We start from the raw sequence: 12,008 nt of genomic DNA, 5'->3' as shown, positions 1-12,008 counted from the left end.
GTTTTTTGGAGCTTTTCGCTACTGCACCATGCTTAAACGAAAACCTAACTGAACTCGTGAAGGTTCTTCCCTAGCTTTCACTACGATCAGTTCGATATAGCAGGTTGTTCGATATAGCAAAAAACATTTACGACGAACTTCCACAATGAGTTTGTTGTAAGGCGAGAGCTTCTCTTTCTTTCTCAATCTCTTCACTTTCGCCTTGTAACAACACGCCGAAAAGTTTTCTTTTTTTTTTTGCATGTGTGCAGAATTTTTTTTTAGCTTATTTCCCCTTCTGAATCGCTTCTCTTCGCTCAAGTTTGTTCACAACTTGAGCTTTTGGAATTTTCTTTCTTTCCTACTTTTTTGTGAGAAGGGACAGGCTAGAAGACAGTTGTTTGTGCATTTTTGGAAGTTTTCCCGGTTGGGAAAAGTTTGATATGGCTAAGGTTCTGCGTTTTCGTTTCTTTTTTTTTTTTTTCGAAATTTGGTGTATTTTTTATGGTGTTTATTTTTAAATTTAATTTTTTGTTTTTTTGGGTGTATATTTATTGCCCAAAAAGTTCACCGGTTTTTGTCGGTGAATATGAAAAAAACAGCATCGGACACCGAATCAAATGATCCTTGTAGCTGTGATATTTGTGATCGCTCAAAGAATAACGGCACATATACATACGTGGCCTTCGCTGCAACTTCCATCGGGACGCACCTCAAAATTGCGGAATTCACGGGCATAATCTTCACCTTGCTTCTTTTTCCTTCCCATTCTGACAACGTGTCAGCCTGACGTGATGACCGTACAAAATCCAATAGAATGAAAAAAAAAAAAAAAGAAATTCATCGCATTTATGTTTTTAACCAGAGGGAAGTTTGAGACAGTGTGTTAAGAAAGGTATTAGAGGCTTTCCTCAATGTCCTCTTAAGTGCACGAAGTGAAAAACCTTATACTAGCCCACATCCAAACTTCTTTTTTAGGACACAGATGTCCTGTGAAGGCCAATCCAAGACCTTGGAAGAGGGCAATCACGAACAAACCTTGCAAAGTCCTCTCTCCCCCCCCTTCCCACACACACACACACACACACACACACACACACACACACACGCACACACCTCGACGTGGCCCTAAAAAACTGCCCTCTTTCGGTTAAAACCGAATTTCAGAAAACGAATCAGGCATACTTTTATCGGTTTTTTATCAGTTTAAATTGAAAACACCGAACCTACAAACTGACCTTTTTCGGTTACAACCGAATTTCCGAAAATAAATTCGGCATACTTTTATCAGTTTTTATCGGTTTAAACCGAAAAATCTGAACCCTAGATATAGCCTAAATGTTGTTAGTTATAAAACATGCTTTTTACATGCATTTTTATTTAAATTTTCCGTGAGTTCGATACCGACAATAATTCGCCGTACGCCGGTTCGTTCTAAACAGGTTTCACTGTATATGCAGGTTGTCAGGGCACCTCTGCCTGACATATACTCTTATGCAATAGTCACAATTTAATTTGAGATGTTTTGCTGCTATGCAGGTATCAACTTTCCCAAAGTTTTTGTTTCTTTTAAATTCACCAGGCTTGCGTGTGCACCATCTCACTTTGCAAGTGTGCTTTTCTCCTAAGCGTGCGACAGCAATATTTGTAGGTTAGCCCCGTTGAGCCCGCTTCTTACTGAGCGCCGGTGCACTGCGGAGAAGCAACACTTGCGGAAGTGAACTCCATGAGTGTTGCTTCTCTGCAGTGCACCGGTGCTGGGTAAGAAATATGCTCAACGGGGCTGACCCGCCGTGATCAACACTTAAAAAAATATGAATATTGCAGTCCACATTGGGAAGCAAATACTGAGAAATGTACTAGTAGAAACTATTATTTGAATATTCACACAATCCTACTTTTTTTTACACTAGTTGTGTCTACAGATGTTGTCTTTGCTGTATTCCAGTTACGTTTGATGAGCTTTTCTAAAAACCTGCTCCCTCCGACAACGCCTCATGGCTATTGAGGTTTCTTTGGACGATATAAAAACTCCAAGCTATTGGTCAGAGAGAGAACAAAACATCTTATACTAGAATTACCAAAAAAATTGTGTTGTGCTAGTTTTTGCATATTTAGGGATGCAACACATACCTTCCATCAAAGGTGAGAGTGTTTGGCTTCGAGAAATCCAGTTTGAGAACCTGTGAACTCGCAAACTGTATGGCATTTTTTTATTTTAGGGGGGACGGGGGAGTTGGGGGCAGCAGCTTTGAAATTTGCGTTTATTCGATGGAAAGATTACCCTGGATTCATTCCTCCAAATGTCTTTGGAGGCAATAAACCTAAATTTGAGAGAACAAAAGGGTGCCGTAAAACGCTGGTGTGAGATGCATTCAAGGCCCCAAAGTGTGGGCTTCCGAGAACAGTTGGGACTTGTGCAGTTTCAGACTTGGTCCAATGGAACCGATTGCACGTTGTCTAATCTGAAACCTCATTTTGTTTTTGTCTTTTTCTTCAACAACATGATCTTCGGTTCTCTTTTTGCTTCATTCCTTTATATTGCTGCTGCTATTAAATAATGTTTCACTAAACGGCAAGACATATAAAACAATCTGAGGTGGACACATTGGGAGCTGCAAAAGTTAATTTGCGTTGAGTACTCTTTAGGCATTTTTGCATCATAAATGAAAAACATTGACTGAATCCTCGTGCATCCTTTTACTAATTGCAACCGACGTCCCTCTTCTGGATCTTGCAGAAACCGGCAAACATTCTTGTAATGGGTGAAGGTCCAGAGAGAGGCAGAGTGAAGATTGGTGAGTAGGCACACACCCTTTTCTTGGGTAGCTTACCTTTACCAGCATCAGTGATGGCTGGAGTGTCTCTGCCACAATAGAGAACAAAAAAAGCTACGCTGCTGAACTTTTCCGCATCTGAAAAGAAGATAAATGTACAGTTCCTCTAGTAAGGGAACACATCTCGTGCCCTCTGCTTAGTGTGGTGAGAATTTCGGAATCCAACCTGAAAATCCACGTCCTAGCCGATTGCTTACGAATAATGGGGTATAACCGTATAAGATGGCTCGCACCGGTGCCAGTGAATTTTCGGTATTTTATTGTGGTATCTTAAACTTTCCCCCTCCCCTTTCGTCTTTCATCTCAGCACTCTATAGGAAACCAGGACAGAGGGTTCACCAGGTTTAGTGCACAACGGTTCAGACTTAGCACTAAATAATGAAATGCCTCAAAATTTATGGGGCGAAAATGGCACAGCCGGTGTCTCGTTGATGCCAGCGTCAGCTCGTGGGAGAGGAGTCTTGACAAAATTAAAACTGCAAAACAAATCGCAAAAAAAACAACAAAAAAAACATTGGGTGGCTCGGTTTCTTTCTTGCCGTCGCGTCGGCACGATGCAAGCAACTGTGTTGTGCTCCGTCTGTGCAGCGGACATGGGGTTTGCGAGACTGTTCAACTCTCCGCTGAAACCGCTGGCCGACCTTGACCCCGTGGTGGTAACCTTCTGGTACCGGGCCCCAGAGCTCCTCCTGGGGGCACGACATTACACCAAAGCCATCGGTACGTCCCGCCCCATCCGGCTTTCTTTTAAAGCACTTCAATTGCCAGGGGGACAGGGGCACCCGGCGTCCTTCGGAATCAAAGTAGGTGCCCCTTTATTATTTAACACTCCCTAAGCATCGGGGGATGTCTTTGGACAGCGCGGAAATCGGTCAATTTCTCTCCAGCAGTGTCGTCTTGTGTTACTTGGAGTCCTTTCAAATCTTGAGTTCTTTGGCCGTGCCCCCGAGTGGGCCAAAATGGGGACTACTTGTCTCATAATTTTAGTGTTGTATTCTACTCTTCGTAGTAATTTACTCTAAGCTTGGTTTTTGCAGTATGTTGTTTGGATGATGTCACTATATCATAGCTTAGTCTCGGTTTTAGCGAGCAAAATTTTTAATTAATCAAGATAAAAATTAACTGTGTACATAAAATTACACTTTGAGTACAGAATATTAACCCGTCAGCTGTTGCTTTTTTTTTTTCAGGGGGGGGGGGGGCAGTTTTTGACTCTAAACTGCTTTTCTAAATTTTTGATCGAACATGCGGCCCTCACCACATTAGACACATGTGGTGAGGTCCGCATGTTCGACCATTGCCGATAGCCATTTTGAAAAAGGTGTACAATAAAAAAAAAAAAAATAATGTGTGCTGCCATTTTCTGGCAGCGCCGCAAACTAAGCTCTGAACGAGCCTGGGTTGTCCAAAACAGCCGATGGACGAGGGAGATTGCGCGGACGAGCTACACTCGCCCCAAACAATTTTGGGATGGCTTTTGGTGGACGAGCCTAGCTCGCCCAAAACAGTTGATGGGTTCTTTCTGATTAAATAAATTCCAACTGAGAAAACTCGAATTTGGTTGAATGTGCTCAAAAGCGCTTGGTATCTACTGCCATATTATCATCTGCCTGGTGTCTACATCCCCATTTGTGCTGACTGTCTGATTACATTAGGAAAGTATCTCTACATGTAGTTGCATGTTTTATACTGCCTATCCACCTCTCATGGGCTGTACAGTCTCCGGCAGTATGCGACCCACAGGGAGCGCGTGGCCGAGGCGGTGGCTGGCGGGGGCGCTGCGAGCGCTCCGGGCAATCCCATTCTGCTTCGAGGAAAGGACGCTCACTCGGGCTCAGCTAAAGCGAAACGCGCTTATCAGTTTGTGCTGAGCCCCGAGTGAGCGTCCTCCCCTCGAAGCAGAATGGAATTGCCCGGAGCGCTCGCTGCGTCCCCGCCAGCCACCGCCTCAGCCACACGCTCCCAGTGGGTCTTTCATATTGCCGGAGACTGTACATGTGGCATTTTAGTGGATTCCCACTGACACCAAGTCAACTGTTTTACATGTTTGAAGTTTATTTTAAAACTGACCATACTGAGGGTGAAGTCAAAAAAGTTGTGCAAGTAATGCAACACAATGTACTACGAAGGGCAGGTCAGCGCTGCATTGTGTGTGTTCGCAGGGAAAGACCAGGTCGCATGCAGCGGAGCGTTGATATTGCGGCGCTTATATAGCCCAGAGTCCATGCTTTGTCTAGTATAGAACTGCATCAGTGCTGCAGTGTATGTCTGAATAGGCCTTTGTGTGTACACATGTTTGTGATACACATGTTTGTGTGTATCACGAAAGATCAGGCATTGTGTGAGAGACATTAAAAAAAAAAACGGCACGAGGTTGACTGTGGGCTGCTTCCCCACAGACATCTGGGCCATTGGGTGCATCTTTGCGGAGCTGCTCACGTCCGAGCCCATCTTCCACTGCCGCCAGGAGGACATCAAGACGAGCAACCCGTACCACCACGACCAGTTGGACCGGATCTTCAACGTCATGGGCTTCCCCCACGGTGCACCCCTTCTCTCATTCGCCTTTCTCACTCATCTTTTTTTTGGTCTATGCCTCGAGGAGAACCAGTCCAGTCTGGTCGTCTTGAGTAGCCCGTCCATTTCATCTCCTTTGTTCCGTGTGTCTTTCCTTGCTTTTCCCGTTCTCCCATTCTCCCTCTTGACACTTCTCTTTCTTCTACCTCATGGAGGGCCAGTTTAGCCCAAGTTTTTAATGGAGGAGCTTGCTACAACTATAATGGGTAGGTTTTGTTGCATTGGCAGTAGCACGGTCTTTGTTATTGCCCCTTCAGAAAAAGACTGGGAGGACATCAAGAAGATGCCCGAGCACCACACCCTGATGAAGGACTTCAAGCGATCCAGGTGAATCAAACACATTCGACAGGCAGGCTAACCAATTGGTGTATGCCGAATCATTAGCGCACCCAGAATTTTTGCCTGGGGGGGGGGTTGTGAAATTTCGACAACCGATCGGAGGAGGGAGGGCTGGCCAGGGGGGGGGGGATAATTTAACCTTTTTTTATGTCGGTTTTTTTTCCGTTTGTACGCGTCATTGCGAGATTTTATTTGCACTCCGCGAATTAATTTTAATGCCATCGACACGATTGCATTCCTTGGTATGCACATTTATTTATCCAAAACATTCACAGTTTTACATTCATAGAGAGCAGTAACCTTTTTGAATTTTTCCTACATTGCGCCCACGTAAAATCAGTCTGGTCTTCGAATGGTAAAAAGTTGGGGAGAAGTAATTTTTGAGAAAATGTCTTTTCTGATATTTTGATATAGCCACCCAGCTCTATACAAAATATTATTGCTCTATCTAATTTTCATAATGAAAACAAAAAAAAATTAAGTCTTAATTTTCTATGAACATATGAAGGTAAACATCCGACAGCCCTCTGCCTGGTTAGGAATTGACATGAAGCGAAAAATAGGGACTATAACCAAAAATTAACTTTTTGGTTAGTACTGCCGAAGACACTCCCGTATCTTCGGCAGTACAACTGTCCGGAGCCTACTCGGCGCCACGCCAAGTCCGTTCACGACAACTACTTCGCACCTTCGTAGTTTCGCTAGTGCTACAGTCTGCCGTCTCGACGGCGCCCAGCCGCGGCCCCTCGGCAAAGTCACAATAGGTTGGGAGAGGAGGCGCCGGGGACCAGCCTATCTCCGAAATCCAAATCCTTCAATCCCTTCACAAAGCAGACCCGCCACAAAAAAGACATGACCCCCCCTTCCCCCCACGAAGACTAGCGTAAAGCCTGGTTCAGACAGTTGCGTTTGACAGCGTCTGACTGCGTTGCGGCAGCGAGAAACCAGGACATTCCTGCTGCTTATATTGCGTGCCAAGATGATTCATTGAATTGGATTCCACGCTTCATACGAAGCAGAGATGTGCCGGTGACTCGCTTTCGGTTCTCGACGCAACGCTGTCAAACGCAGTCAAATGCAACTGTCTGAACCAGGCTTAAGTCGGCGAAGGCCACACGCATTAAGCGTGCTGAACTGAACTTATCACTTTCAAGAACATTTCCTGCAAAAATGGGCAGTGAATGTATAACTCGATCCTAGATGGTTCGAAATGTGATGACGCACGCAGACCGTGCAATCAATTTATATAGAATCCTTCTGAAAAATTGTTTTGGAAACAGATTTGAAAGTTAGTGCGTAACGGATATCTCAGATATTTTTATACAACATTCCAGACTATCCGCGCTACACAAAAATAAGAAAGCGTTATAATAACCTAAAGTGTGGTTGCTTTTTCTCTAACAGTTGGGGACAGAATGCGATTCAAAAACGACACCGCAGTTAACTGGTGGAGCCCAACGTCCTGCTTCGTCTTTTGGGGGAGTTTATTTCGTCAAATAAGAAACATGTCTGGATATAGAATTAATAATGATTTTTTATCTCCTACAGTAGACAGAGAAATTCAGCAAAATAAAAGATATGAATGTACAGACCGCGGCACCGGCGGTATTTTATTTTGCTCAAACAGCGTGTCAAGGGACTCAAAATTTTAACACCTAGGTTGGGGCCTGAGATGAGCCCGTTTTAACGCATAAATAATTGAGAAAATAGTGTAATTTGCCAATGTACTTACGAAAAAAAAAAATCCGGAACTGACTCTTTCGTACTAACTGTCACGTTGTTTGCAGTATCGTAAATGCAATGGGGGCGAAGGGGTTCCGATTGACCGCTGCAGAACTCTGGGGGGAGGGTTAGGACCTTCAACCTTCCCCCCACCCTCCCGTGGGTGCGCCACTGCGGGAGACTGTACACACCGCGACACTGTTAGCGTGAATACGATCATCGGTGGTTTTTTACATTTTGCTCGGACAGTGTATCGAGGGGCGCAAGGTTGTGACACCTAGATTGGTGCATCAGATGAGCACTTTTCACCACATAGATAATTTTGGTAATAGTAGTGTGTCATCTGTCAATGTAAGATTGCATATTACAGAAATGACTCCCTCGTGCCGTGCACATCACCAGTGCAGCGGCGAGGGGGGGAAGGAGGAGGGGAGGGGGCGATGAATTTATTTACCCTTAAAGGTCCTCGTTGCGAACATTACATTAAAAAAATCGTCAAAATATGCCCACAAAAAAAAAAAATTTCTCACGGAGCTCTGGGGGGGGGGGGGGGGGGGAGTGTTATGATCCCCCAAACCCCCCCCCCCCCCCCCCCCCCCCCCCTGGGTGTGCCACTGGGCCGAATTCAGTTATTAAGGCAAAAGCCTTACTTGTCCCATTGAGCGAAAAAGTGGCGTCTCCGTGCCCGAAAGATGGCCATAAAAATATGTCATCAAGCACGCGCCGCTCAATCGTATGCTCAAGGACGACGCCATCCTTGCTGTCGTCCTTGAGGTCGTCCTTGAGGTCGTCCTAGAGGTCATCCTAGATGACGTTCTCGACGTCGTGCTAGAGGTTATCTTAGAAGTTGTCCTAGATGTCGTTCTTGCTGATGTCCTTAAGGTCGTCCTAGATTTCGTCGTAGACGTCGTCCTTAGGGTCGTCCAAGAGGTCGTCCTCGGCATCATCCTAGGTGCCGTCCTTGGCATCATCCTAGACGCCGTCCTAAACTTTAATATGTATATAAACATTACTCGAAAACATTTTTCCCGTGGGACTATATTGCTTTCGCATTCCCACACGTAAACAACCTTGAGTGTCCCCCTGTCATTTTTTGTCTGTGACAGGCTAAGAATTCAGTAGATGCTCCGCCTCCAGCACTGTGTTTCTGTCTTTGGTAACACTTGTTGCATGCTCAGCCAAAACTTGGAGGAAGGCAACGAGCACGTGCTAGAGGGAGAGCATTTACTGGGTTCTTAACTTTTCACCATAGTGTTCCAGTAGGACTGATTTTCAACCATCAGTGTCTCAGGGAGCCCTTGTGGCCAGCATAGGTGATGGGGGACTCATGCTCAGTGAAAGTAGGAAATGTTTGATGAAGAAGACAGCAGATCAAGAGAATATTCACCCAATCGTTAGTATTATAAAATTGACTTTTACGCTGTCATATATGGAGGCAACATGACACAGAAGCTTGATGTATCTCCGTGCATGACAAAGGAAAGTTTTATTGCTTGGCTCGACTGACGGGCAAGAGCTTTAAGGACCCTAAAGATTATTTGTGGACCAGAACTGTTTGGAAGAGGCCTTCAACTGGTCAAGGCCTAGAATTTGCTCTGACCAGGGCAGGCTATGCAGCGAGAAACTGAGGGAGACGAGGAGACGAGATCACATAGGGATGTCGGAATGCCGAGCTCTGGTTGGAGTGATTTGTGGGTGGACCTAAAGCTAGCTGTCTTTGTCTCAACTGCACTCTCGAACCGGTTAGAAAGTTGAATGCCGGTACCTGGCATTTGGCTTTTGCATTCAAACCGCGTTAGAGGAGTGCAGTGGAGACAAAGGTCTCCACTGCACTCAGGACAAAGCTCTAGCTCTACCCACCAATCATTCGAATTTGAGCTTGGCGTTGTGAGGTCCCTGCGAGCTCTGCTTTCCCTCAGTTTCTTGGCGCATTAATATGAGCTGCGTGAGGGCATCGCAAAAGGTGCATGTCGTCATCTGGTACTTTTGGGTGAGGACATTAGAGAGTATTCACAACAAGTTTCATTTGTTTACGCAGCATAGTTATTTTTTTTATAAATTACTTTCTGCCCACCAATGCTAAAGAAAAGGTAGAGGTTCAATCACTTTTAACAGATTTTTCTCCATTCCACTTTTTGGCATAATTTTCACTTTAGGAAAACTATCGTTTGGTAGCAAAACAAAACAAAAAACTCAATAGCATTTTTATAAGTGGAATATAATGGGGCAATGCAGCTGTGGCATTGTTTTTTCATGCATGTTTTTCCGCCAGCGCGCCGGAATCGGCTGGCGCGCTTGGGTGGCCGTGCCGCCACCTGAGCTCACCAGCCAATTCCTGCAGCTGATTCCGTGCCGTCGACAAAGCGGCGGCATGGCCAATGTCAGCGAGGCAGAGCAACTTCACGAGGATACGCGCAAGAACGACATTCATGCTTTCGCATGCACAACTCGTAAAAAGTGCCTAGGTGTATCTCAAGCTTTTGTATTTTGTAGATGCCTTTGTAAGATATGTTAAGATTTTGTCGACAACATAAAAGGCAAGAAATTTATATGATTTTTCAGTGCGAAGTTAGCATAAAATAAATTACATTTTGGAAACTTTGTTTCACTGCTGCATTCTCCTACCTAGTGAAGAAAAATGTTAGTTGTTACATTAGTTTTCGAACAATAGTTTTCCTAAACAATGTCAGTGTGTTCCTTATAAAAGCCGTTATAATTTCTTCCACAATTCATGTACACTGATGAAACTTTGCACTGCATTTTGCTCGCTACTGCCAGTATATAGGTACTGTACATTTAAATCATATTCATACATTCAATTCATTGCTTTATCGTAAACCATGATTGATGTATCTTTCCTACCTTGGCTGCCCCACGGCGGCCCGTGGTATCAATAAGTAAAATAAAAATAAAAATATTAAGCCGAAGGTTCAAAAGTTGACACTTTTGGGTTGTGTCCTCCCTTAAATAAACTTTCCTCTTAGCATTTTGGCGCCTTAAGCTATTAAGCATTTTTAATGAATTGCTCGGTGATTCGAACGATTGTTTAATGATTCCAAATCTGCATTATACTTCTAAAAGAACTCAGTCGAGGGGTATGATGAGATATTCCCTGTACCTCGAAGGTTTTAGGAAATGAATGTCTTACGAAACGAGTTTAACAATATCTAGTAGTTGCAACTATTTTTACAAGTTCTCTCGTAAGTGATGATGTCGAGAGAACCTCTCAAATTGACGGTACATCCATGTCAATATTTATCAATAGGAAATGCCAGTAGTTGCTCTCTAAGACTCTGTGTGAACAGGTTACACTCATGGTTCCATGATCTTGAGGCTTATCTTTCTTTGAATTCGAGGGTGTTTTTTTTTTCGAGGCCTATTTTCCTTCGCAGATTCAATGTTTTTTCAGTATACTCGTTTAGAGCGCAGCTCTTAGGTGCCCGTTTCCGGCTTCAGCGGCGTTGCCGTCGACCTAACCGTAAGGCATGTGGCCCCCCCCCCCCTGAGGTGACGTGACCCTCCCTGAAGTCACGTGGCCCCCGTAAGGCCACGTGGCTTCCGTGGTGGAGTAGCAGGCAGGATGACGAGGTGAGGAAGGGGGAGGAGGGGTATACCCTCTCCTCAGTTCCCTTTCATCCTCCTCCTTAAGAGCTGCGCTCTAATTTGGCATTACAGGGAGTTGTAAACGGCTTTCTTTTTTGTTTCTGGGGGGGGACAAGAATTTTGAATTTTTCGGGGCTTGGATAGAAGAAAATGGGGCACGTGCTTGGGGTTCCCCGGCCCTCATATTAGGACAACAAAAAAATAAATAGGGTTTCGACAAAAAAAAAAAAAAAATGTGTTGCTTGCATATTCATATAGCCTAGTATGCTAGTATGCATTAGTGGGAGACCAGTCTCTTAGCTGTAGATGAGAAATTTAGCCATTGCAGTACAACTGCTAGCATGGGGTCTTTAACGTGCATCATGCAGTAGTGACTACGTGAATGCGTGCCGGTACAAAATTCGTCCAGGTCAAAACGGGCAGGGGGTAGGGATCAAACCCAGGAGGTCCTGCAGCGCAAGCTTTTGCTCCACGCTCCGAGCTAAGACACGTTAGCCCACTTGGCCACCGATCCCCCAGTTCCAACAAAGAGAAGCAAGAGCTCTGGTGGGTGGGAATCGTGTTCCAGGTTAAAAACAAATAAAAACTCTAGATCAAAAAAAAAAAAAAAATTTTTCTGTGAAGCTTAGGTATTTTTTTTTTTATTGAGGACAGCTTCAATTTGGGTTTTCTTTTATTTTTCTCTTGGGTTCTTATAAAACCGGCTGGGGTAATTAATTATCACGGTTTATCATTTTTTGACCTAAAACATGGAACCCTAGTTTAAACATAACTTACGTTATCTTTAATTTTATACAAAAAAAAAGCTTTAGATAAATCTCTGAAAAATTAAAGTTCTGGCAAATATGCTGGCAGGGCATTGCCAGAAAGATGCAGAAAGCTATGAAAGTCAGAAAAGATTACAGGAGATCCCAGTCAGCATTCTCTCTGCCAGTGAGGCACGTGCACACG

At 44.4% G+C, this 12,008-nt stretch overlaps 1 protein-coding gene across 3 annotated transcripts in view; it reads left to right on the top strand.

The window, feature by feature from the left end:
• LOC8051194 (cyclin-dependent kinase 8) overlaps positions 1-12,008 on the top strand; it is a 73,975-nt gene that overhangs the window by 14,090 nt on the left and 47,877 nt on the right. For all 3 annotated transcript variants that reach the window (XM_029968275.4, XM_029968274.4, XM_029968276.4), the window contains 4 exons: positions 2,720-2,777; positions 3,405-3,536; positions 5,216-5,359; positions 5,651-5,720. In XM_029968275.4, coding sequence (XP_029824135.1) covers positions 2,720-2,777; positions 3,405-3,536; positions 5,216-5,359; positions 5,651-5,720 — 404 coding nt within the window. The remainder of the gene's footprint in view (positions 1-2,719; positions 2,778-3,404; positions 3,537-5,215; positions 5,360-5,650; positions 5,721-12,008) is intronic.

This window comes from Ixodes scapularis, unplaced genomic scaffold, assembly GCF_016920785.2.
Source record: "Ixodes scapularis isolate PalLabHiFi unplaced genomic scaffold, ASM1692078v2 PGA_scaffold2__306_contigs__length_199485367, whole genome shotgun sequence".
In the NCBI taxonomy this organism is placed as follows: Eukaryota; Metazoa; Arthropoda; class Arachnida; order Ixodida; family Ixodidae; genus Ixodes; species Ixodes scapularis.
This window is presented reverse-complemented; position numbering and strand designations above follow the sequence as displayed.